Here is a 26,086-nt window from a genome sequence, read left to right on the forward strand (position 1 = left end):
TGGTCGAACGGAGTCGAGGATTGGAGGAAAAGGGGGAAGGGAGAAAGTGGAAGGTTGAAGCGAGTTGAGGACATGAGAGAAAGGCAATGGAAGGAAGAATCACAAGAAGAGGTCACCTCCATTGGAAGTTCACAAGGGAAGCAAACGGAAGAGAAGCAGGACAAGGACTTTCATATGACGATCAGGCAACGAGTATCAGGCAGCGACTTCTAACGACTAATAGAAACTCCCTCATGCTCGCTCCTCAAGGAGTCACACTGAATAGAAATGCTTCCAGTGCTAAGGCAATGGGGGGATGGGGACGACGGGGATGGCGATGACCGGGATGGCGACGACCGGGGTGGCGTTGACGACGGGGGTATGGACGACAATGGTTTGGCGATGATAAGGGACGGCTCTCAATAATCACAATGATCATAAAAGCTCCAAGATAATATCAATTAAAACCGCACTCATAAATTCATTTCTTTCAAAGGCATTTGATTGCCATCGAAGACGATGACGAGGGAGGCATGATCCTTATGACGGTGGCATTCGCCTGCAGAACTGGGTTCGAATGTGGGACTTGCTACTCTTATTAACTGAACCTCAGGAGGGACGGAAATCAGCAATGCTTATATGGTGGGTGGTCAGAATTCTAATAGGACAACTCTAATACAGTACTGATATTGGGTCTTCAGGTCTCCTTCACAGATTTTCACCTGAGAAACACATGGTGTGGCTCATTATTTCCCATTCAGCTCATTGGCACGTCTTGGAACGGCTGTCGGGATGCTGATTCAGTCTCGAAGTCCAAGTCCATTGACTCCTCATTTTCTACATCCGAATAGCTTCGCTTGCGTGGCTTCACAGGCGGTACTAAAGAAAGCTGGGGGGCTGTGTTGGATTTGACAATGCCTGATTGAAGCTGTGTTTCTGCGGAAAGGGCGTTGTGCGAGGCGACATCTCGTTGGGCCTGCTGCATGTCTGACCAGTTCTGAAGGGTGTGTCTGATGGTGTCATCGACAGAAATGCAGAACCTCTTTTTGCCGATGAGCTGCAAGGCGCTGACTTCATCAATCCCTAGAAACATCTCGATCATGTATGCTGCAACGATGGCTGCCGACTTCTCGTTGCCGGATTCACAGAAAACGAGGACCTTCCCCCAATGTTGCGCGGAGGGTACTTGTGCTAAGAGCCGGGAGATGTGTTCATTGATGAGGGCAGTGGCCTGCCCAAACATATGAGAGGTGGTTGCATTGCTCTCCACGCCAAGGCATTTGATCTCGATTCCCACCTCTCTTGCCAATCGCGTAGCGGATTCTGCAATTGGTAGTGATTGGTTCTGCACTACCCCCAAGACCATGGTGATGCCCTCTTTTTCGAGATATTGCAGATCTTTGACCACATTTTGAGGACCCAGGTACACTCTCGGAAGGATCTGCTGCGCTTTCCATCGGCATGACCGGTCCCAGTCGTAGGCGTGTTTAAAATCCAGTGTCAATGGCATGTCCATCATCCCGAGGTTTATCGCTTTGCTGCTGTACCGCAATGAGGATGGAGAAAAGTTCGAGGGTCTGATATTGACTTGGTTGTACTGAGGCCCAACAAGAGGGGGAACGATGATCGGAGGAGGGTGAGGCACTGTGTAGGTGTACCTCTCCATAGGTGCGGTCGGCGCCATCCCGTAAAGCCAGTGTATGGGATGACTAGGGGATTGTAGATAAGGCGGAAGTCAGATAGCGTTGCCGTGAAGAGTAGTTTAGGGCAGAGGCTTGCTGACAGAAAGATGAATGGGTGACAGTGTGGACACACTTTAATAGATGATGAATGAACCGCACACGAGGCGGAAAATGTGGTTGATGTTATATCCTGGGCCTCTACCACATTCAACAGGTTTCAAGGATGCAGAAATGAAACCTTGGAAGTGGGCGTGAAATAGAGTTGATAATCTATCAGGCAGAAGGTTGGCTTTATTCACTGGCATCTCCATCGGTCGAGCCATCTACTTGGGACACATGTTGGCGGCAAAGGCCCCAATCTTTCTATCACGTGCTGTAGTTCATAGTAACACTTGAGGAACTCTAATGGGAATTCTTTGGTAATCCCTCAAGATGAATGTAATCTGCAGCACTGAACTATGGAGCGAAGTGAATTATTCCCCAACTGACATAGCTTACGCGACGCACGGATTTTAGGTAGTTGAATTACGGTATGGGCCAAGAGTTTGTTTTGCACGTGACATGATTTATCAGCCGCTTCTTGGATGAAGCAGCCAAGCGAACCTTCAACACTCAAACATGAATTTGTGCATCTAACCGGCTCAGGAATCTCATTTGCAAAGGAGTCTCAGGGTAAATCGATACAGCGAGAATATAGATGCCGGGCACTATGCTCTCAAGTGGGACGCACTACTGTGAGCCTAAACAGATGACACCGCTTGCTGGAAGTCAGAGAGCAGATGTACAGCCTACAGAAGATGTTGCTAAAATCGAACTCTTCTCTTCCTACCAACGTAAGCCAATGAATGATCCAGAGGCTGCCTTATCAAATTTCTTAATAACATGAGTTTCCGTCGCTTGGGTTCTTCATGGTGACAGTTGTGGTCAAGATAAGGTTCGGCGCAAGGTGGGTACTTGAAGTTTATCCTGACTGTACCTAGTACGAGCAAGAGTCAGGGGTATGGTAAGGGGCTCACCGATTTGAGCGACCGAAATCATTTGCAGTTCACCTTCAACGAAGGTACATATCAATTCATTCTTACAATATGTTTGATATATTGCCCGATTTCAATTTCGAGAATGTATGCGCCAGATGTCTAAACCAAAGCCGTCAAATGGGGAAAAAAGGCAGTATTCCATTTCAAAGTCACCAGCCAGCCATTCCAATTAAACCTGTGGCAAACAGTACAACTCAAACCTTATTATGAGGAAGATCAAGAATGGTCAATATACTCTAGCAGCAATGATAGACTGGGAGTTAACAGGGTTCTGCCCTTTCGAGTACGAATACTCCTAATATGATGTGTCTCCGGGCGTCTCCGACCTGGACTATTCGTTTTACGAGCGATCTACGAACCACTAAAGAGTAGTGAAAGTCACGGAACCGGAGGAGGTAAGCATCATCGACGCCATGCACATCATATTCGAGGCCTGTGCTGGATCCAGGCCAGGAAATTGGTGGATGGGAATGAGGAGAAGTTTCGAGAAGGGGGCAACATTTCGTATCCTCCTAATGTCACTGGGGGCACATGGCGATATCCCTCGGATGTAGGGGAATCCCAGGGTTTACGAAAGAGGATAACGAGAAGCTGGAGGTGGGCGTCTTGGCAGAGATCGGCAAAATTTAACCCGGGCATGTTTTGTAGCGAAGACATACAGTTTGCAAATGCAGGAATCTCCGTGGATTTGAAGATATCGCTAATAGCTATATGGTTCGATCATCTCGATATGTGCACTTTAAAAATTCTGCCAGCCTCGTCACCTTTATGTAGGAATGGATGCATGCTTATAGTCAACAATATTTCATGGCCGCCGAAGGGGGTGGCAATAAATATCAACGGTTTTAATGGCTAGGTGGCTCACTTATGTACAGCGACTAAGTTAGTCCAAGAGCGAGCTATATGGGTTAGAATTGCCTCCGCTACCATTAAAATCTCATCGTCCTGTCTGTGCTTTCTCTAAGGTTTCAAATAGCCGTTCCTAGCAGAACCAGTATTGTGATCATGGTTAGCCTTCTCACCACACACATAAGTCCCTCCAGATAGTCCCATAAATTTTCCGCAACTGAGGCATTTGGAAGGATTCACCACCTCCCCATTGGCAATAACATTACTCTGCTTTGGAGGGAGGGGGTTTCCTTTTGAAGGTGGTTGCGCCATACTTAAGACATATGGTAGAAGTTGATGGGTTGGTTGTAAAGCAGTCCAAGATATTGGTTCGAATATGAGGGAGCACTTTTTCTGACCTTGGAGTTGCGTAGAGTGAAGTTTAAGGAAGCATTTATATGCTCTGTAGGCAGCCTTATCTAGCGCATTACATCGACAAGGGGAGTCAAGTTCCTCGCCCACTGACTCAGTCCCTTGGAAACGATGAGTCGCCGGGGTGAAGTAATAACTATAGAATTTAACTAAGAACCCATCGAATTACATCGTTGAAAAGTCCAGCCCAATGAAGTGAAGGACCCGGAGTCTTCATAGGGCCATGATTGACACACCTTGGGCAATCCATATTGCGCCTCGGCCACTGACATGACTGGTTGGAGTGGATCAAAAGCAAAGTTAGGGTCATTTGATCCTGCGGCATGGTCATTTCTACAACAGAAGAAACGATGTTCAACCTCGCGGTAGTCAGGCGCTACGTTCAATTGGCTGAAATATCCACTCGCTTGCGTCTCGGCTTGCACGTCTTCGTTTCCGATAATTCCGAAACTTGGCGTCTGCTTCTTACGTGCCCGAGAAGATTTGACGGAGATCCCCAGCTATTTTGACGACCAGCAACGCTCTCATACACACTTGAAACTCCCTCCCCGCTCATTCATTGGCCTGGTAAGATCTACATCAAACTATGGCCCCGAGCGCTTCTTTTCTCAATGACTACGTCCTCGAAGTGGCGTTTGGGGGGAAGGAAGACGACTCGATACACACACTTACAGATTACTTGGACATATGTCTCTATCGCGTCTGAGTCATGGGTTCTTCTTAGGACCCCATCCTTCATCTATACACGCACCGCGGTATTCTTTTACAGACCGTTACCAGGTATCAAGAATTGGCACATGCTTTAGTCCCTTCGGTGGTCCCCTAACTCACGAATGGCCCCACTCTGATGAAAGATTCGAGTGGAAACGAGGTTTGGTATACAACCTCAGCCTTGGAACACGGAATTGTTCTAGACGAGATCTGGAATCAACTGGATTCCAGCCAACGGGCAATCATCATGGTACAAGTTGTTGAGATTTTGAAGAAATTCCAAACAAATTAACTTGAAAGATCCTGAAATTAAAGATTTTTCTCCGGGACACAATTTACACGAATCCTAGGCTCATCATGCCAGGAGTTACTCTGCCGAGAGGAGCTTTACCCTTTGGAAGCCCCCGTTTCAGTATTATATCTTCTCTCGACGTACACGACTTTCTCAAGTGCCGAGTTACATTTCAAACACTAGCAAACTGCTTGACCCCACAAACTTTCGGTGTGTGAAGCTGGAATCAAGGTAACAAGGTTACAGAGCGTGCTTCAGGGACACGCACGATTGTCTTCAAGGATGCGGACATGCGCCATGATTCTGCGCTTTCGAAGTCGACTGTCTTCTGTAACAAACTCCTCATTCCGCAAAATATGGTTGTGAGACAGACCACAAATGGACATTAGAAGCTGATCGGAATCCTGAACTGGGGGGGAAATCTGGTTTCTTCTCCTCTGCCTACGAGCTTGTCAAGCGGAAAAGCCTAACTACTGGGAAATCCCAACCTATACTTCAGCTGGTGTGAACAATTCGTGAACCAGACGACACCTTTGATGCAGGAGACACCCTCCGCCCGGGCCCTCATGCAAGTTGACGCCATCGTTGATCAGAACAATCACGACACGATCAGAAACCGCAGACTGTTCGAGCTCAGAAAGAAAATGTGGGAATGGGAGAAGCTGTCGACGGTTCCGGGCAAGGGGATCATCCATCATCGACGACCCGACGTGGGCCAGCTCAAAAAATTATCGGAGAACGACAAGCTTGAGGCGGATGTATGCACAATGGTAGACTAAGATGAAGGGATTAAGACTCTAGTCACCAATACTGCCGGATCAAAAAATACTTTGTAGAATGCACTCTTCTCACAACAGACTTAACCATGCCATACAGGCCGTGAACCATCAAATACAATTTTCAAATTAATACTGAACTCCGAAAGGCCTGTGTATCGCTAACACAATCCATCCATCTCTAGGCCCACGCGGTTCTCCCTAGTACCCCATGCCAGAAAACAATATTCCCAGCTACAATACAAACAATAAGCTTTTGAACACCCATCCGCCCAACTCCATCCCGGCAACGATCTAAACCCTTCTGCCTTCGCGCCAACAATCCGTGATCAAGGCTTCTGCCTCCTCGCCAGACAACACGCGATCAAGCCTTGTGCCTCCTCGCCAAATAATACGTAATCAGGTTCAGATGCTGCTCCCTCGCCCCCCCAACCACCTTCCAAAATTCCTCCGCGTCCCCCTTCCCAGCCCCACTGCTCTGCCCCAACCGCTCATGCAATTCAAGACAGAACTCCAGATCCGCGCGCCGCACGTCCGGATCCGTCGAGTTAAGCAACCGGAGCGCAAGTCTGCCAAGTCGCTGGGTATCGGTGGCGCCGACGCCGAGCGCGCTGCTGGGCGCGGGGCTGCGGTTGCCTTGCGCGACGCGGAGGAGTTGCCCGAGGACGCTGAGGCCGAGGACGACGACGCGGGCGTCGCCGATGGGGTCCTCTAATGAGGCGCTCGGGCTCTCGTCGAGGGCGTCGGTTCCAGGCGCCATCCCAATCGCCACCGCTTCCATGACCTCTAATAGGGCGGTGAGGCACTCTTGAACCGGCCCCATCCGCACCACCTCCTCGGCTGCCCGCTCCAACTCCGCGGCAACGTGTTCGGTGCCTTCATATTCTCTCCTCGCCTGCACGAGCGAGCGTAATGTCGCGCCCCACAGCGCCGGGGCCATCTCCCTCCGCCGCAGCGCGAGCATCGCGCGGATGGTGACCAGGACCTGCGCCTTGAGACTCTGGGCCTTCTGCGGCACGAGTTTGAGCTCGGAGGACGGCGCCTCGAGGTAGTCGAGGAGAGCGGTGAGCAGGTCGGCGAACCGGGATGAAGGTTGCGGTTGTTGGTCGGTGGTGGAGTACGAATCCGAGGCGAAAATGTCGAGGGTGGTGGAGCCGCGGACGAGGTCTTGCACGCGGCGGAGGCCGTGCGCGTCGAGTGTGCGGGCGCGGATACGCTCAATGCCGCTGGTGAGGAGGCGACGGTTGCGTTGGTAGGAGGCGCGGTCTTGGGGGGAGAGGTTTTCGAGGTCGAGGGGAACGGGAGCGGGGGCGGGGTTGCTGGGGGGTTTGTGGGGGGAGGTGAGGTAGGAGCTGGTGCTGTGGCTGGATGTGGAGTGGGCGCTGGAGAGGTCGCGGCTGTAGGTGTTGGGTTGCTCGTTGGCGGGGACTTCTTCGAGGACGGGTTTCTGGGGGGAGGATGATGATGGGATAGCGGTTGAGTCGTAGGCTACGAAGGGGTCTTCGTAAACTTTGACTTCGTCTTCGTCGATCATCTCGGAACCAGCCATAGCGCCGACTCTTGTTCGTTCAGGTGACCGCCGGGTCGGTGAAATCGCCCTTGACCGGACAGGGATTTCGCTCAGAATGTGGGGAGACATTCTGGGTGTCTCCGATCGTTGAAGACTCATTCGAGGAGCGGGAGAGGCACGGGTGATCGAATTGAGATCCGGGACAACCATGGTGAAGCCATCATCTTCGTTCAGGCTGGCAATACCCATATCAACGGACATAGTCTTGTCAAGCGCTGCCCGCTTCCGCGGCGGCCAGCTGGGAGCATGTTCTCCATCTGCCCCTCCTGGCAACACCATCGTCAAGCTCTCATCCTTGGACGGTGTGCTAGTTGGACTACTTAGCATGGATTGGTCAGTGGCCACGTTTTTCCTCGTCGCGGTATGTCCAAGGGCGTTCCTGGTCCTTGTTGGACTTCCATGGGTTTGTGCAAGGCGTGCAGGTGTCTTCACAGTGGCTCTACTTGGCACGGACTTCTTGACCGTATCTCTGGCTGGGCTATTGTTGGGACTGATAACAGGAGTGCTAGCCTTAACTGCTTTGCGGGATGCGTTTCGGGATGCATACGGATCAGCAGTAGCAGGTCGAGGTAGTTCTGGTCGCCGTGGTCGCCGGACCGGACCTGCCTTAAGGCCAGCGTTGGATGTTGCCGATGCGCCAACAGCGGACCTTGCAGCGGATACCGATACCGAGGGATTTTTCGCCGTTCTTGAGGCGGTGGTCGCTGGGGTATGACTCGTTGATGTGCTTGGTGCCTGTCTTGCGGGAGTAAACGCAGCTTGAGCAGATATGGGTCGGTCTGGTAGCTTCTTGGTAGCCAATAGTGCGGCCCTCCGCTGTGCTGCGATGGTGTCTCGTAACGTTGATCTTGATGTGGCCGTTGGCGGCCGCGAAGTCGCAGGTCCAGCAGCACTGCTGAATGAAGCTGACAACGACGCATTAGGATTGGCAGAAGCATTCTCAAGCGCCAGACGATCCTTTGGTAATAGATTCGACATGATCCTAAGAAAGTTAGTGATTGTACTAATCATGGCAGCGGGACACGTACGCTTCGGCTTTCTGAGGCCAAGTCTTCGCAAATATCCAGTAAACACCTCGTGTACCCTCCCGGACCTTGGGATTTTGATCTGCAAGTCCCTTCTTGATGCACTTCTCGGTAAGATCCAATCCACCGGAATGTTCGAAATGGGTCCGGTGCGGAGAGTGCTTATTGATCAACGTCTTCAACCACCCCGGAGCACACGCTCGTGTTGAGGCGTTCTTATCTTGGAAGGCGGACCAGACATGCTGCATCAAACGCAAATTGTAGGAGACGTTCTGAAAAATGGCATCCGCCGTCGCGTCCCCGTTCGTCGCGCTGATCTTCTTCGTATTCGCTGTCATCTTGGTGAAGGATTGCAAGAGGATCTCGGTCATGGAGTCCATCCCGGGACCTAGCAGCTTCACTAGTTCTTGTACCACCAGGCAACCGTTGGTCGACGTAGTGGTCCGCAAGGAGTTGGCAACCTTCAATATGCCGTCGAGAAGACTTTTGATGCCCACTACGAATGCGCCATGGAAATCGGAAGGTGCATTGCCCTTGGCAAGACGTCGTATCTTGGTGACGTTCTTATCTCTAGCAATCCAGTTGTGCTCCGACTCCCTCCCTTCGAAATCCGGTAGCATGTTCCGGAAGTTGTCCTCTAAATCGCGCTGCGTATGAACATATATTGGGTCCATAGGAACGACTTCGACTGCTGGTGGGGGTTCCAATGCAAGGCTGTCGCCTAATGTTGAGTCGGATGGCTTTCGATCCAGTGCCCGAGCATGGAGCGACATGGTGGATGCTTTGAGTTCGGGTTCGGGAGCGTGGTGCGCGGAGTCGAATTGGGAGCTAATGTAGGAAACGATGGTCTTTCGGACACCATGGGAATTCATTTGTTTTTGGAGGTCCCCTTTGGCATGCTCTGGGGCAGATCTGGTGGAAAGTTAGCACTGTGTCGAGTGAGGTCGTTAACAGGGGCTTACCGGAAGAGTTCGATGATAGCAGATTTGGCGGACTCGCGAACTTGGCCGTCTGCGTCTTCTAATGCTGTGACAAGATATGGGACATAAGCCCGGAACGGTAGCCCTTCTGTTTTGTTCATCTACAACCACATTAGCGGAGGACTGATAAAGGGTCCCGATTGCCTCACCTTAACTACCCACTGCATCGCCGTCTCCTTCGCTCTCGCATTGTTTCCTTGTAGCGCATTGGCCTTTATGACGTGCTCCACGTCCGCATGATCGTACGGCCATATATCCGCGAGCGTCTGGGACGCGGCGGCGCGGTGACTTTCACGCGCATCTCCAAGCCGTTCCAGCAGCAACGGGAACAGCTTATTTGCCTGCGCGGCAATTGTATTATCCTGGTCTTGCAGATGAAGCCTCTTGATCAAATGGCCGAGAGACGCGAAGCCCGTGGACACCAGCTGGGGGGATGTGTTGGAGCCGATTGCAATGCGGATGCATTCGAATATGGTAGCCTGCGCGGGTTCGGGGACTCGCAGGTGTTTGATGTCGGACTTGAGCTTGTTGAAGAGGGTGGCTTTCTGTTCCACGGAGATGGTGGACTTCTTCAGCGCAGTGAGAAGCGCGGCCGCTTGGTCTTCCATTGTGACGAGCTTGCGGGGTAAACCGTAGATTGTTGACCTGGTGAGTCTTGCGGTGGTTATGTTTTCCCTTCGGTTCCAGACTCAGTTGAGTTGATGTTGTTGTATGACAGGAGATGTGTTGATGCCTTGTCGCCTTGTCGCCTTGAGGGATTTGCTGTTGCATTTGTTATTTTGTATTTTTGTAATTTTGTTTACAAGGATCGTGCACGGACTTCCTCCAGTCGTCAATTCTCAAATTCGACGTCACTCCTCGATTTGGCATTTGATGAAACGATGCAAGGAGCACTCCGCAACCATGTGCAATAACCATGTGCAAATCAATAATATCCGGAATATCTTATTGGTATATTGAATACTCTAACGAAATGGGGTTTAAGGCGAGTTTTTTGGGCTATGGCGATATATCTAGGCACCGCGGGTTGGATCGCGAGATCCTCGTTAATGACCTCGACGCGTCTCCGACCCATATCTTCGTGTCACCTTCGTGTCACCTTACGCAGTGGAACTATTATCGTGACGCCTTCGGGTAGTATTGGACTGAAATGGGGTTGTACCAAAGCAAAAAAGTTGCTCGTGGCTATTCCTTTAATCAAACCCACGATTACCCGCAACGCACCTTGAGTCCAGCTCCAGGTCAAGTGTCAGGAATCACAAACATAATCGCGATACCCATGATATTCTCCAGCGCTCCATCCATTCCCCTCTCGGGTTCATACAGCCCATAGTCATACGTCGCCTTGATCTCCCATTTCTGCCCTTTCGCCAACTCCCTCTCAATTAGATCGGTGCCGATTATCGGCGACATCCCACTGAGATGTGTGGTCTGGTTAGAGCCGTGGCCGTGGCCCGTCTCCCCGCGATTGGGATCGTGGTCCGGCACGGCAACGGTGTACTCGGTATACGACGCGTTGGAAACTCCTATCGACCGCCCGTCGACGGATACGATGACCGACGTGCCACCGTCATGGAGATGGCCGCCGAAGCCGATGATTTCGGCGTCAAAGTCGGGTGTCCATGGGGGAGAGGTGATTTCGAAAGAGTCGGAGTCACGAGGAGATGGGAGCTAGGTCCAGGTATCAGTCCATAGACGGCCTCGCGATGATAGGAACACCACGACATACCTCACTCGTCCCACACTTCACAATATCGAACCAAATCGGCCTCACATCCGCATACCCCTCCGGATCCCCCTCGACATAATCATACGTCACCGTCAAATACACCACCTTATCCTCCATATTCTCATTCATAAAGTCCACGATCACCGCCATCTGATCCTCCTCCCGCAGCCGATACCCTGCGATCCGACTCGCCCCGTAGAACGCCGCCAACGTCTTCTCGTTCCCGCTCGAGAAGAACCGTTCCGCATTCCTCGGCGTCTCCCCAATGATCTTGTGCGGAAGACTCACCTCCTCGCCCCCGCACGTCGCGTCCGTTCGCCCCTCTCCGACCACGAAATGCACGTAGTGGTGCAGCCACATGCCATTCGTCACATTAGCAGACGACCCGTCCGCGTATTCGAGGTCCGCGTTCACCCCGACGATGCGGCAGTCATCGCACGGCTTGTCGATATTGAGGTCCGGGTAGTTGTACAGCATTCCACCGTGGCCGCCGAAGTTGCCGGTTTCCGTCATGTTAGGCACGTTGTAAGGCCCGTAGCGGAGCTTGACGGTTTTGGAGTTGGGGTGCCAGAATTCGATGCGGGGGGTAAGGGGTTGCCGGCGGGGGGCGGCGTTGGGTGGGTCGGGGACTTTGCCAGCGTGGGGAGCTGGGGGTGTTAGATTTACGGGTTTGAGGTCCACGGTGGTGAAGGATGCCTACGGTTCAAGAGGGTAGCGATATCAGCGCCGTCGGCATGCTGGGCTAGAAGTTTATCGATAGTGGATTTCCCCTGTCCCCCTGGGAGTGCGCCCATAACATAGTCGTTATCTGGGGCAGTATCGTTGCCAGACGAGGGACTGACTGCTTGTCTTCGGTTGAATCGGTGGGACACTGGTTCCGGCTCAGTTCTACCCGTATACGCAGCACACGAGCCGAGCGCCGACCAGAAAGCCAAGGAAACGAGACTGATGCTCTTCATTTTATGGACACTGTTTGAATGAAGTAGAGATCAGAACGGATGGATGAATGGGGCGTCGGAACTTTTCTAACTGAAGAGGAGTCGAAAGGAAAGACATCCGACTTCTGGATGACAAATTCCGTGAGAACTTCTCTCTTGGTAAAATTATATAAGGTAGGCGATCGAAACGAACCATCTACATGGCAATATAATCCATGACGACTACCATAATTCATTCATGACGACTGGAACCACTGGCGTGTACCAACACGACCACCGGCTCCGAGCCAATTCGCCTCGGAAGCGACGAAACATGTGAACCACGACCGCCAACGAACCTCCCAAATGAATTCCGAGAGTACATCTGCGAAGCTGGGTGGCTTTGATTACATCGTATAAAACGGGCCATACGGACGGAATTGCCCTATTTGATATGCGTCTGAACCGGACCCCGGCCAAGAATCCCGATCGACGAACCGCAACGGATCTTCACGAGGCGATCGAGATGCCGGTTGGACGCCGGGTAAATTGGGGACTCTGGGGGTCGTTAGCATTGGGGTTGGGGATATTGATGCGTAATATGCGCCTACAGAAACCTGGGGTGACGCCGGGAATGGGCGTCTGGAGTTAATTAACCTGCTACGGACCATTCCGCGGGGACGGCATGCGATCGGTGGACTTCCATCCGGATTTCGAAAATGTTGCCGAATTCTTATAGCTGGAAACCGCTTTGCGGCAATTACGAAGATAGTTATCTTTAGGGCACTCGAATGGGGTTCGGCGCGTTGGTCACGCCAGGCTTCTGATCGCTTCTAGGACGTTTCGCAGCTCCGACAGACAAGCTCGAAATCCTCACGACCTACAGCTTTGTTAGGTCGATTCCATCGAATCCAGGCCGGCCGAACGGGGGATGTATCCGTGTATTAAGTAGTAAAATTACAGTCTATCGTACAATCGCACGTTCATCATGACGGGCTATTCTTCTCCTCTCTCGCCTCCGCCCTCGCTTCCCCTTTTCTCCTCGGATCCTCCGCCTCCTCCACCTCCTTCGCCTTGATGTCACGTTCCACCTGGTCAACCGCCCGCTCGATCTCTACCTCCATGTTCGGAAGCTTCAGCTGGTCGGCGAGGAGCTTCCCGTTCCAGCGCCGGAGGAGCATGACTTCTTTGGCGTCCGGTTGCTTCTCAGCGTCTATGTTGTCGGCGAGCTTGGCAGTTTGATCGGGGGTGGGGGTGGGTGCGGCGCGGGATTTGAAGGGGGATCTGTGCATGAGGCCGGCGGTATACATCTGGTCAAGGATGGGGGATGGGTGGTATTTCAGGAGGTCGTTCTTGAGGAGGAACTCGAGGTGTTTGGAACCAGACCAAGCTGCAAGTGTTAGGAGTGGTCAAGTGACGATATAGCACGGATGACTCACCTCTCCAATGTGACCATGCACGGAACGCGAGGTAGAAGAATGGGAAATTCGGTATTCTGCCGCCTCGTCAGTAACTGGACACCCACCCCACGGAACGACTTACATGGGAATCAGGGCAAACGGCGCAGCCAACGGCATCCCACCAAAACTCCACCACATCTTCCCCCGGTGCAACCCCTGCCTCTCAGTCGCAATCCTCTCCAAAATCCACGGCGCATGCCCCTCCTCCAAAAACGCCCCGGGATACAGCACCTCAACCCGTCTCCTACCCCCCTTCAAATCCCCCTTCCGCTTCGCCAGCGGCGGAACCGTCTTCAGCCCCCATTCCTCGAACGGGATGCGGTTTAGCAGGATGCTGCCGTAATGTGTGACGGACTTCTTCCAGCCTTTGTCGGTGCGCTCCCAGTTGGTCCAGGTGGTGGAGGCTTTGTCGACGGCGCGGTCGACGAGAGATTTTTGGCGGGCTTCGTGTACGGAGAGACGCTCGCAGTAGATTAGGGTGCGGCGCGTGGAGATGGGGAGGAGGTAGATACGCATTGCGCTGTTCGACGGGATGAGATGGGAGAGTTAGAGGATCGTAGTTCGTGGGGGATTGGTGGCGTCGATGGGGTTCATGGTTGCGGTTTCAGGGGGTGGAAGCCATTGCGAATCGTACAGCTCATGCTAGAACAACGGAAATGTTGGTGGGAAGCACTGTCGAATTATCCTGAAGTTGTCGTATCGCCGAAAACGTCATCAGGAACATTTCCATAGCTGCTGGTCCGAGCGCCTCTCGCAGGTTTTAGTGATTTAGTCTGGAGCTGCACGTGGTGGCTGGTGATAATACGAGCTAGACCACTCACCCTGAGGAGTGAGGCAGGATAACGATGTTATTATGCGGTTCATAAACAATGCAGTTCATTATGTCGGGAATATATTTGCTTAAAACATCAGTTTTGTCCTTCATCGCCATATATCCCACCGAAACCACTCTCACTGCCTCCTTTTCCTAATCACTCCCCGTTCCGGTGAACGCATGCGACCCCCGGCTTGACCGATGAGCAACGCACAATAACACCCCCTCTGATAACTTCTATCACGACTTCAAGATATGTTCGGTGGCACGGTGGGCGGAAATACCGGGAATCCCCGTCCCCGTGGATCCCTATCGCGCTCTTCACACTCTCGATCCCCCGACCCAACCCGGAAACAGCAGTCTCCACCACCGACACAGAGCGACCTGGGGAGGATGGTCGGTGACGATGGAAACGAGAGAAGAAACAGCAGAGCCAGCCCGATTTCGGACCGGAACCCCGAATCCCGGCGCAATCCTACAACAAGACAGATCAAGGAGAAGCAGCGGCTAATACGAACTCTTCCTCGTAAGTCATCCGACTCCCAGCGTCACGATAGGCACTAATCCCGTCCCTCAGCATGGGTCCACACCCCCGACGACGACGACATCTTCTCCGAACCCACCGACCGCCTCCTCCCTAAGATCCCGCACAACGCCCTCGCCGCCTCCCACAACCACACTCCCACCCCCAAAGCCAACGCCGTCCCCGGCCGGCAATATGACCACGAGCGCGAGCGCGTCACGGTGGCGCCGAGGCAGCCGGTGAGCGAGAGCGCGTTGCGGTGGAAGCGCTTCGTGCGGGCGTCCGCGCCGCACCATCGGGGGGTCTCCTGGGACGACTCGGAGGTGGTGGATGCGGAGTGGATGGAGGAGAACTTTCCGGACTTGGAGCAGCCGTGGAATCCGGAGAAGGAAGAGAGTGAGGAGGAGAAGGATCCGCGGTACTGGTTGTTCAGTCCAAATAAGCGGAAGCAGCGGATGTCGGATATACAGGTATGCATGGTTCCATTTTTATTGATCTTCATTTTTGCGTTGGGCGCGCCGCTCGTGGGATGGTGACATGCTAACGTATATATCTGCCAGCGAGTCTTCATGCGCAACCCCATCATTCCCCTTATCATCCGCCTCACCGTCCTCACCTTCTCCACCCTCGCTCTCGGCCTCGCAGGTTCCATCTACCAACTTGCCTCCACCACCGGCTGCGAGAAAGGCTCCTCCACCTGGCTCGCGCTTATCCTCGACGCCTGCGCCATCGTCTACACCGTCGGGATTACCTACGACGAGTACAGCAGCAAGCCGCTCGGGCTGCGGTCGCACCGGGCGAAGATGCGGCTGCTGTTTCTGGATCTGTTTTTCATTGTGTTCGATTCGGCGAATATTAGTCTGGCGTTCGCGGCGCTGACGGATCGCCAGTGGGCGTGTAAGGAGGGGATGAGGGGGGATCTGAGCTCGTTGAGGTGTCCATCGAATGGGCAGATCTGCGCGAGGCAGAAGGCGTTGACGGCGGTGTTGCTGGTGGCGCTGGTGGCTTGGTTATCGACGTTTGCGATTAGCACGTTAAGGTATGTCTCTTTGAATATTTATGGTTATATTATGCTAACGTCTTCGGATAGGGTACTTGATCGGGTTGTAGATAGATAATATCAAATTTACTGTATAATGATGATGCCTTGCTATCCCTTGCTACCGAAGTGGAATGATACAAGATTGAGACGGTGGATAATTGTGCTTATCGCCCGAGTTATTGACGTTCACCATGGCCACAAGCAAAATATGGGATTCTTGTGAGTACTGTATACATCAGGATATTTCCGCACGCAGTCCTCCAATCACGATGGAGTGATGATCGTAATATGCACGGGTAGATGTGGATGAGGATATCGCTGGTGATTACTTATTCTGGCAAATAAAATACGCCGTCGGCGCTAGCGTATCAGTGGCGTATTGAATTTCTGCATATTATTGGCTAATTGACGATTACGAAATCGTTGTGGGATACGTGCACACACACAATCGCCGCACTGTAAACCATCCGCTGACGATATCAAGTCCAATATTGAAGAAGAGTCATCCACGAGTGGCCATAGAGGCATAGAGATAGCATCTAGAGCGAATGTGACTTATAAATCGATGGTGAATGCGAATAGCCTAGTGACATCGCTCGTAAATTGCCCCCCGCTGCGCAGCGCTTAGCGAACCTCGATCGTAAATCCGAAGCAAGCTTGCCCCACCAACCGCTTCGAAATCCACACAACGACGGAATCCATCGAACCTCACCACCCACCTCATCCTCCAAAACTTTTCCCTTTCACCTCAGCCCATCCCCCACCTCTTCCCTTCTTCTTTCTCACCCACACATCTCGAATCCGTCCTGGGAATTCTGTCGAACTGCACACGCAGATCGTCACTTGTCCTTGACTTAGATTCTTTGGCTTTATCAGGACCGCAAAAATCCTCGGACAGAAGCGGGGTACAAACATCCATCATCAAGAAACACTCAGGAAATCGTTAATCGAAGACCGCAATCATGGTGAAGTAAGTCCATCCGATCCATTATTGGCATTTGTCTGCTTTTCCGTGCATCCGATGCGCATGGATGTCTATATATGCCGTGTAGCAGCATCGGGTATAATGTGGAGTGAGCGCTAACGATATGTCTACAGCTTCACTATCGAAGAGGTACCAATATTTGCCAAGCAACGTCAGGCAAGAATGTATACTCACAGCTCATTAGATCCGTGGGCTCATGGACACGCCCGAGAATATCCGCAACATGTCGGTTATTGCTCACGGTAAGTGATGGCACCCCCCCACCGGCCACACAATGCTAATCATCACACAGTCGACCACGGCAAGTCCACCCTCACCGACTCGCTTGTCCAGCACGCCGGTATCATCTCCGCCTCCAAAGCTGGTGAGGCCCGATACACCGATACCCGTCCCGATGAGCAGGAGCGTGGTGTGACCATCAAGTCCACGGCCATCTCCCTGTACGGCACCCTCAAAGACGAGGAGGACATGAAGGATATTCCGGTCAAGGTCACCAAGAACGAGTTCTTGATCAACTTGATCGACTCTCCCGGTCACGTTGATTTCTCATCTGAGGTCACTGCCGCGCTCCGTGTCACTGATGGTGCGCTCGTCGTCGTCGACACTATCGAGGGTGTGTGCGTGCAGACTGAGACGGTGCTCCGACAGGCGCTTGGTGAACGTATCAAGCCCGTCGTCATCATCAACAAAGTCGATCGCGCCTTGCTCGAACTCCAGTTGGGCAAGGAGGACTTGTACCAGAATTTCTCCCGTGTCATCGAGTCAGTCAACGTCGTCATTGCGACGTACTATGACAAGGCTCTGGGTGATTGCCAGGTCTATCCTGACAAGGGTACCGTTGCTTTCGGATCCGGCCTTCACGGCTGGGCTTTCACCATCCGAAAGTTCGCGACCATGTATTCCAAGAAGTTCGGTGTGGACAAGCAGAAGATGATGGCTCGTCTTTGGGTAAGCGAACTTATATCCCTTGAATGTAACAACTAGAATTAACCTTTGGATAGGGCGACAACTTCTTCAACCCCAAAACCAAGAAGTGGACCAAGAGTAGTGAAGGTGGCCTCGAGCGATCTTTCAACACTTTCATCCTCGACCCCATCTTCCGCATCTTCGATGCTGTTGGCAAGAACAAGAGGGAGGATATCGCCAAGCTGGTGGAGAAGCTCGAAATCAAGCTCACCAGCGACGAGAAAGATCTCGAGGGCAAGGCCATCCTCAAGATCATCATGCGCAAGTTCCTTCCCGCCGCTGAGGCGCTCATGGAGATGTTGATCATCCATCTTCCGTCGCCGAAGGAGGCCCAGGCTTACCGTATGGAGACTCTCTACGAGGGTCCTCATGACGATGAGAGCGCCATCGGTATCCGTGACTGCGATCCCAAGGGTCCTCTCATGCTGTACGTCTCCAAGATGGTGCCGACCTCCGACAAGGGTCGATTCTATGCCTTCGGTCGTGTCTTCTCCGGTACCGTCCGCTCCGGTCTCAAGGTCCGCATCCAGGGACCCAACTACACTCCCGGCCGCAGGGAAGATTTGTTCATCAAGTCCATCCAGCGTACCGTGCTGATGATGGGTCGTCTCACCGAGCCCATCGAGGATTGCCCGGCCGGAAACATTCTGGGTCTGGTCGGTATCGATCAGTTCCTGCTCAAGTCGGGTACCCTCACCACCAGCGAGACGGCCCACAACCTGAAGGTCATGAAGTTCTCCGTCTCCCCCGTCGTTCGGCGCTCCGTCGAGGTCAAGAACGCCAACGATCTTCCCAAGCTCGTCGAAGGTCTCAAGCGTCTGTCCAAGTCCGATCCTTGCGTGTTGACCATGATCTCCGACACCGGCGAGCACATCGTCGCCGGTGCCGGTGAGCTCCATTTGGAAATTTGCTTGAAGGATCTCGAGGAGGACCACGCCGGTGTCCCTCTCCGTATCTCCGACCCAGTCGTGCAGTACCGTGAGACCGTCGCCTCCCTGTCAAGGATCACGGCCCTCTCCAAGTCCCCCAACAAGCACAATCGTCTGTACATGACCGCGCAGCCCCTCGACGAGGAGGTCTCCAAGGACATCGAGTCCGGCAAGATCGGACCGCGCGACGACTTCAAGGCGCGCGCACGCATCCTCGCCGACGACCACGGCTGGGACGTCACCGACGCACGCAAGATCTGGTGCTTCGGCCCTGACACCAACGGCGCCAATCTCCTCGTCGACCAGACCAAGGCCGTCCAGTACCTCAACGAAATCAAGGACTCCGTCGTCTCCGGTTTCCAGTGGGCCACCAAGGAAGGTCCCGTCGCTGAGGAGCCCATGCGCTCCGTCCGCTTCAACATCATGGACGTCACTCTGCACGCCGACGCCATCCATCGCGGCGGTGGACAAATCATCCCGACCGCCCGTCGCGCACTCTACGCCGCAGCGCTCCTCGCCGAGCCCTCGCTGCTCGAGCCCGTCTACCTTGTTGAGATCCAGGTCCCCGAGCAAGCCATGGGCGGCATCTACGGCGTGCTCACCCGCAAGCGCGGCCACGTCTTCGAGGAGGCCCAGCGTCCCGGCACCCCGCTGTTCAACGTCAAGGCGTACCTCCCCGTCAAGGAGTCGTTCGGATTCACCGCCGACCTGCGCGCCGCCACCAGTGGCCAGGCGTTCCCGCAGTCCGTGTTCGATCATTGGCAGGTGCTGCCGGGTGGATCGCCGCTCGACCGGACGACGCTGCCGGGTCAGGTTGTGGAGGAGATGCGCAAGAGGAAGGGAATCAAGGTCGAAGTTCCGGGTGTCGAGAACGTAAGTTATCCCACGTCATCCATGCCTCATGAAACCACCACTAACCATCATCGCAGTACTACGACAAGTTGTAAACGCTTTCCAACGATGCATATCCACTTTCTTTGTTATCAAACAAACCAAATACACGCATCCCAAAATCATCGTGATGAGACGCTTGTCGTGAGGAGTCGGCCGGATGAAATCAAAACGCCGTGGTCGGTGGTGGGTGAGGGGTAGATTGGGAGGGATGGATGGACCGACGACGAATGCATGCTGATGGTCGACGTATCTCTCTTTATGGTAGACCGGACGTATCTCCTTGCTGTTCTGTTTTGATAGCCGAATTACATCGTTTGCAATCATTGCAGGCTCTCGTCTGTCTGGTCCATGTGATGATATATGTGTAGCATCTTGTCCTGCATCGTGATATCCTAGAGCCAGAGAGCATCAAGATGTTCTGCACATCTGATCGTATCGCCACCTCCGCCGCCCCTCTTAGTCATCCAGACATCACCCTACCTCCCAGCACATGCACTGATGCACTTGCTGCGCTGTTATGCTCAACTCCACCAAAACGCTGGCCGCAAGTCCTGTTTACAACATTTCACTGCAAGTTTTTGATCATTGTCCCGAGAGTCAACATTGTGGGCGCGATAGAAGAAAATATTCGTTGGAGTACCGCGACGATAGCCAAGGCACCTTCGAGCAGAGGATTCATCTTGGACTCTTTTCCCTGTCCTCCCCAGCAGGATGCTCTTGTCATTACCAAAGATGTCCGAGATTTGGCCCGAAGGCTTTCATATGCCAATCCAGACCTGCATGGGCTCCTCATGTGTAAAGGTGTCCTCAAGACAGAGGACCCAATCACCAAGGCTTCTCTCTTGTTCACGTTCGTTTTCAAACTGCCCGAGAGCTACACAGATGTGCGCAGTCTCCGGAGTCTCTTGACAGATGCCAGTCCCAACCATTCTCTCTCTGCCAGATTCGAGGTTGCGAGCCAGATCGCTAGGTCCGTATGCAATGTCCGCAGCTTTGGTTTCGTTCACAAAAACCTTTCTCCCGAGACGATTCTCGTACTGGGCAACCAGAACACCTCAATAGGGGCAGCGTACCTTGTAGGGTTCGACCGGTTTCGAACAACGCAAGGCAATACAGCACGGTTAGGGGATTCAAACTGGGAGCGGAACTTGTACCGTCATCCACGGCGACAAGGTGCAAGCCCGGAAGATATCTATATCATGCAGCATGACATCTACAGTCTGGGCATCTGCTTGCTGGAGCTTGGCTTGTGGCAGTCATTCGTGGAATATCGCGCTCTCGATGGGCTACCCCTCCGCTCGGCGGCACTGAGACTCCAAGATGGGACACCAGAAATGCAGTATCCGACTGCGCTGAAAGATCACCTCGTGGCGCTCGCACGTACAGCTCTTCCGCAGCGCATGGGTACAAAGTACACCGAGGTGGTTCAAACCTGTCTGACTTGTTTGGATCGCGAGAACGTAGACTTTGGCGATGAGCGTGAGTTTCAAGATGCGGACGGTATCCTTGTTGGGGTCAGATATATCGAAAAGGTTTGACGCCCTCATAAAATCCTCGAGGAACTCGTCTGACACAATCCAGGTTTTGATGCAATTGAGTCTCATCTCGGTCTAGCTTATGAAAGCTACAATTCATCACGATCGAGCGATAGACTGAAAGAATGACACGCTGAAAACAACCGATGGGCAACAGAATGCCAGGGCGAACAAAACAACATTTGCATTTTCATATGTTCAGTTTCATACTGAGGAAGATTAGAGAACAACGCTTTCGAATGACGACAGACTAGACTCGTAATCCAAATAGTTATTGTGATCATTCGGAAGGTAACATTAGTAGCACCTAGCACCTTGATCACTAAAGCTTTAACGTGCATTTTTGATCACGTTGGAGCTTTCAGCTATGGTAAACGAATATCGCCCTTAACCTAGACGACGAAGGAGGCGACTGAATGAGTGAAGCAGAAGTGCAGGACATGTATGTAAAAAGAAAAAAATTGTCAACCCACGGCGGGATTCGAACCCGCAGCCTTGAGATTCCTTGTTATAAGAGTCTCACGCGCTAACCAATTGTGCCACGCAGGCGAATTGAGATGGAAGAAAATCATAGGAAACAAATTTGAGGAAGTTCGGTATTAACTATCCGTATTTCCGTAACTAAGTTATCCATATATTTTTGTATCTAGTTTCACGTGACCATTGACGTGGTGGCACCAGCCTCAATTTGTGGCGCAACTTTTCACCTCAACCAGCACCGAAATGAGGATGATCCGCTGTTTGTTGAACTTCGATTATGGTAAAGAACGCGTCTTGAAGTCTAATTGTTGAACTTTCTAGCTGCTGCTACACTTACAAAACCTGCCTAGCGATTTACCGAAACCAAGCCACAATTCATTGGACCGGTGTGTTCCCGTACCGACTACATCGCATCGACCTATTATCACATCACTCCCATGTTTGCTGGGCAGCTCCAGTGATCTTTTGCCCCCCCATCCAGAGTTCCGATCGGGCGAAGAGTGCTTTAATTCGAGGGTACGGAAGAGAAGTCATCATAATGCGTGTTGAAGAGGAGAACACTGCTACGCTTAAGAAGTGGATCATTAAGCGTTTAGAGGATATGTACGAGCCATGTCTCCTTGCAGCCGACTATCGACTGATTTGTTCTAGATCTGATGCCGACTCCGATGTCCTTGCAGACTATGTTCTGGCTCTGGTCAAGTCCGAAGAACCAGATGATCAAGTCAGACAGAATTGTTTGGAGAACCTCGAAGATTTCCTACACGATCGTGAGTGCTCACATCCGTTCGTCTAACTATCGGATTCCCTAATACCTCCTAGACACCGCAACGTTCGTGAACGATGTTCTCTCCGCGATTCGCACTCAATCATACAATCCCGAAGCCCAACCTCCCTCGACTCTCTCCGCATCTGCCGCTGAATTCAACCCCCCCGCTGGCCCCTCGGGTGTTCAAAACCGCCCCGCCTCCGACCCCTTCCAAAACGGTCACAAACTTCCTGACTCTCGTAAACGCGCGTTTGGCGACCGCGAAGGCAGCATACCCCGCGATGGCCGAGATCCACATTACCACCGCAATGGCGACCGCAATATCAAGCAGCTCCGGCGAGGTGGCTTCCGTGGCAATCTCGCCGCTGGAGGCGATGGACGTGGGCGATTTAGCAATCAACGTGGGCAAATCGGTCATTTAGGAAATCCAGCGATGCAAGGAATGCCGCCCGGTATGCAGCTGCCGGGAATGCCGTTGTTGCCTACTCCGCCAGGCTTTCCGCAGTTTGATCCCAACAACCCGCTTTCGGCGATGATGGCGATGCAGGCGTTGACGTTTGCTGGTATGCAACAACAGGGTGCACCCAACCCATTGGGCCAGGGGCAATTTGGTCAACTGGCACAAATACAGAAAAAGGGGAGGTGTAGGGAGTTCGACCAGAAAGGGTTTTGCACGTTAGGAAGCTCATGTTCGTATGAGCACGTTGACAAGGGAGCTGATGGTAAGCATCCAGTTCTTCCTACAATGCGTTGTACTAATCAGTTGATATAGAGTATGATCCAACAAACGCATCTATAGTGACTAACACTCACCGCCCGAACGGCACTACCTCAACTCGGGGTCAGCATGGTGGAAGAGGTCGAGGGCGAGGCGATAAGCAAGGACGAGGACGTGCTCCTTTCTCCTCCGTTGGCCCCAATTATGATCAAACCGTCACGACTATTGTCGTTGAGCAAATCCCTGAAGAGAAATTCACCGAAGAGGCCGTCCGGTCATTCTTCTCTGAATATGGCGCGGTGGAATCCATCGACATGCAACCTTACAAGCGCCTCGCACTTGTCAAGTTCTCCGATTTCGCCTCCGCTCTCCAAGCATATCAATCTCCCAAAAGCGTCTTCGATAACCGCTTCGTGAAAGTATATTGGTACAAACCTGATGACGTTGGAATCAATGGAACGAAGGACAGCCGTCGAAGTTACCCGGATGAAATGGTAATCGACGCTACCGACATCGCCGAGAAACAAGCTGAGGCGCAGAGAGCACATGAAGAGAAGTTGAAGAAACTAGAAGAGGCGAAAGTACAGCGTGAGGAGCTCGACCGGAAACTCCGTGCCCAGGAAGAAGAACGAAAGAAGCTCCTCGCAAAACTAGAAGCGAAGGCTGCTGCTACAGGAACTCCCGCACCAGAAGGCAGCACAGAGAAGAAAGCTGATGCGTCCACCGATGGCGTTGAGGATATGCCCAGGGTTACAAATACTGAGACCGAGGCTCTCCGTGCGAAACTTAAGGAACTTGAGGCCGAAGCTACAAGCATGGGCATCGACCCCGAGTTGTCTATGAGTAGCCCATTCGGCTTCGGTCGCGGGGGCCCCTCATTTAGAGGGCGTGGGCCACGAGGTGGCGGCGGTTATGCTCCGCGAGGCAGGGGTTACGACCCATACCGCGGCAATTGGAGAGGCGCAGGACGAGGATATGCGGCGCCGACATACGGAGCGCCCCGCGGAGGGGTTCGACGACTTGACAATCGAACTAGAAAAGTTGCTGTCGCTGGAGTGGAATATGGAACCGAGGGGGATGAGGCTCTGCGATCGTATTTGTTCAACAATTACGAGGTGGACAGCATCGAGAAACATCCAGAGAAGGCGGATGCACAAGTTGTGACGTTCAAGGAGAGATATGTTGCGGAACAGGTACAGTCCACCCCTCTTTTCCCATCCGATCCACGCCATTCAAACTTACCTCCTTACAGTTCATCGCTGCCGGGTCCACGACTTCCATTACCAGTCTCGGTAAGCTGGATCTCTCCTGGGTCCAACAAACCTTCCCACCTCCCACTTCTGCGCCACAAAGTACAGCCGATTCCGGTCTTCCTCGATCCGGTGCCAACCAGGTCTCCGAGACTACGAACGGGGATTCTGGGAAGGACAAGGAGTTGGATATGCCAGACTTGGAGTCTGCAGCCGCTGCGGTGGATGCGGTGGTAGGGAGATCAGAGGAATATGATCCAGATATCGCGGATGATACGGATCGGTGGATGTCGTAGTCGAAAGGCTAAAGGAATGGCTATCGAAAGGAGCATAGAGGTGAGTGTAGCATTGCATTGTGGCAATAAGCGCGGCTTGCCCATGCATCGACTGTACATTAGCATTGGGACGAGCATCAGAATTGACGAAATAATAGCGGGCCATACGCTTGAATACTTCGATTTCCTATACCCTGCCAGTCCATTTCCTAACGATGCTTCCACCAACCCATTTACGGCCCATGCGTATCAAAAGCCAATGTGCCGCTTTAGGTAATCCTACCCATAGTTGGCCTTCGGTATATGGGCTTGTACCGTCTCGCACAGTAGTTCAGTGGATCGTTGTTCTCTCGAGGAATGAAATCAATCCAAAGCACAAATCCTACTCCCTTCCACGCTTCAGTTAAGTCCATTCCTTTACCCCCTCTACAAAAGGTATAGCCATCCTACCAATTCACGCATTATCGTAGTACCTGTTTTTACTCCTAACTACAAAAAGACATAACTAACTAGCTATTCTACTACTAATTCGTGCATTATCGGAGTACATGCTTTTGCTCCCTCTGCAATAAATCATAAGTGCTGGATATTATATCGATGAAAAATCGCTATCTTATCTCCATTATATTTTTCTACTGTTACCTGTTTTTATAATGCTCTTTACGGAATGATCGTCGTTACGTGGTCTCTGCAGCCGACACTTCCCTCATCCAAACTTTCAATATTCATAGGCCGACTGTATACAGCACGGTGTACGTAGTACATGTGTTGAGTCAAAATGGTCTAGACGTCGTTACCCATTACGGTAACACGTTGTAAACGGAAGGAGGAAGAAGAAACTCGATAGTATAAGGAGATGCTCCTTCATCTATAAAAGAGAGATGGATCTCACTCTCCGAGGTGAAAACAATCACTAAAACTTACCTTCCCTACGATCATATCTTCATGGCTCACACTTGACAAAGCACCAGTGCTACTTGACTTCGTTCATCACTATTGCTTACTTCAACCGAATCTTAAACATCCCATCGGCTTCACCTCGCCTATCAAGTGCAAAATCACCCTTACATCATGAAATACCTCGCTTTCGCTTTCCTCATTATCGGCTCTCAAGCGGCGGCACTTCCTAATAAGGACCAGTTGGCCCCGTATGCAACCTCTCAAACGCGTAGCAAGGAAGTCTGGAACTGATGCATTGTTAGGTGGGAATTGGAGTCGCGTCAGGCGACCTTCGATTGTACCAACAAGCCCCCTGGCCTCTACACACACACCAGCGACTGTAACAAGTTTTTTCGATGTCTGACTCCGACCGCGCCGGCTAGAGAATTGGCGTGTCCCCAGGGCATGATATTCTCTTGTGCCGAAGTAGCATGTGTCCCGGGGCTACCTGTATTTCAGTGCCAACTTCATGTAACGGGGCAAGGGGTCTGCAATCGGCCGCTCGTCGACCCTCTCCCCTCCCTCTTCCCCCTTCCCCCCATTCCCCCC

General features: G+C 52.4%; 8 protein-coding genes and 1 non-coding gene across 9 annotated transcripts; 4 read left to right on the plus strand and 5 right to left on the minus strand.

The window, feature by feature from the left end:
• Nucleotides 1-736: 736 nt before the first annotated feature.
• P152DRAFT_398446 (phosphatases II) lies at nt 737-1,645 on the minus strand (the record flags this gene model as incomplete). Its single annotated transcript, XM_033676462.1, has 1 exon — nt 737-1,645. One exon carries the CDS (start codon nt 1,643-1,645, stop codon nt 737-739), a length of 909 nt encoding a protein of 302 aa, XP_033533269.1.
• Nucleotides 1,646-5,836: 4,191 nt separating this feature from the next.
• On the minus strand, nt 5,837-9,981 carry P152DRAFT_482681 (ARM repeat-containing protein). Its single transcript, XM_033681902.1, has 4 exons — nt 9,462-9,981; nt 9,295-9,413; nt 8,336-9,244; nt 5,837-8,289 (listed from the first exon to the last, which is right to left on the minus strand). Exons 1-4 carry the CDS (start codon nt 9,918-9,920, stop codon nt 6,102-6,104), a joined length of 3,675 nt encoding a protein of 1,224 aa, XP_033533270.1. The 5' UTR covers nt 9,921-9,981; the 3' UTR covers nt 5,837-6,101.
• A 218-nt stretch (nt 9,982-10,199) lies between these two features.
• On the minus strand, nt 10,200-12,000 carry P152DRAFT_514786 (uncharacterized protein; the record flags this gene model as incomplete). Its single annotated transcript, XM_033682874.1, has 3 exons — nt 10,200-10,983; nt 11,042-11,688; nt 11,742-12,000. 3 exons carry the CDS (start codon nt 11,998-12,000, stop codon nt 10,555-10,557), a joined length of 1,335 nt encoding a protein of 444 aa, XP_033533271.1. The 3' UTR covers nt 10,200-10,554.
• A 944-nt stretch (nt 12,001-12,944) lies between these two features.
• P152DRAFT_398639 (uncharacterized protein) lies at nt 12,945-13,934 on the minus strand (the record flags this gene model as incomplete). The annotated part of the gene is made up of 3 exons (XM_033676477.1): nt 12,945-13,348; nt 13,398-13,453; nt 13,501-13,934. The coding sequence occupies 3 exons, from the start codon at nt 13,932-13,934 to the stop codon at nt 12,945-12,947; spliced, it is 894 nt and encodes a 297-aa protein (XP_033533272.1).
• A 203-nt stretch (nt 13,935-14,137) lies between these two features.
• P152DRAFT_47573 (uncharacterized protein) lies at nt 14,138-15,923 on the plus strand. Its single transcript, XM_033681434.1, has 4 exons — nt 14,138-14,758; nt 14,810-15,225; nt 15,316-15,794; nt 15,846-15,923. The coding sequence occupies exons 1-4, from the start codon at nt 14,488-14,490 to the stop codon at nt 15,871-15,873; spliced, it is 1,194 nt and encodes a 397-aa protein (XP_033533273.1). The 5' UTR covers nt 14,138-14,487; the 3' UTR covers nt 15,874-15,923.
• Nucleotides 15,924-16,592: 669 nt separating this feature from the next.
• On the plus strand, nt 16,593-19,804 carry P152DRAFT_47584 (P-loop containing nucleoside triphosphate hydrolase protein). The gene is made up of 6 exons (XM_033681445.1): nt 16,593-16,767; nt 16,896-16,911; nt 16,967-17,024; nt 17,075-17,730; nt 17,784-19,550; nt 19,607-19,804. The coding sequence occupies exons 1-6, from the start codon at nt 16,760-16,762 to the stop codon at nt 19,622-19,624; spliced, it is 2,523 nt and encodes an 840-aa protein (XP_033533274.1). The 5' UTR covers nt 16,593-16,759; the 3' UTR covers nt 19,625-19,804.
• Nucleotides 19,805-20,362: 558 nt separating this feature from the next.
• Nucleotides 20,363-21,185, plus strand: P152DRAFT_474375 (uncharacterized protein; the record flags this gene model as incomplete). Its single annotated transcript, XM_033681316.1, has 2 exons — nt 20,363-21,103; nt 21,153-21,185. 2 exons carry the CDS (start codon nt 20,363-20,365, stop codon nt 21,183-21,185), a joined length of 774 nt encoding a protein of 257 aa, XP_033533275.1.
• A 387-nt stretch (nt 21,186-21,572) lies between these two features.
• P152DRAFT_t46 lies at nt 21,573-21,655 on the minus strand. The gene has a single exon. It is a non-coding gene; the product is annotated as a tRNA-Lys (tRNA).
• Nucleotides 21,656-22,124: 469 nt separating this feature from the next.
• On the plus strand, nt 22,125-24,619 carry P152DRAFT_449926 (uncharacterized protein; the record flags this gene model as incomplete). Its single annotated transcript, XM_033678140.1, has 5 exons — nt 22,125-22,189; nt 22,238-22,356; nt 22,409-23,077; nt 23,128-24,266; nt 24,326-24,619. The coding sequence occupies 5 exons, from the start codon at nt 22,125-22,127 to the stop codon at nt 24,617-24,619; spliced, it is 2,286 nt and encodes a 761-aa protein (XP_033533276.1).
• Nucleotides 24,620-26,086: the final 1,467 nt, after the last annotated feature.

Source organism: Eremomyces bilateralis, assembly GCF_010015585.1.
Source record: "Eremomyces bilateralis CBS 781.70 unplaced genomic scaffold P152scaffold_12, whole genome shotgun sequence".
In the NCBI taxonomy this organism is placed as follows: domain Eukaryota; kingdom Fungi; phylum Ascomycota; class Dothideomycetes; order Eremomycetales; family Eremomycetaceae; genus Eremomyces; species Eremomyces bilateralis.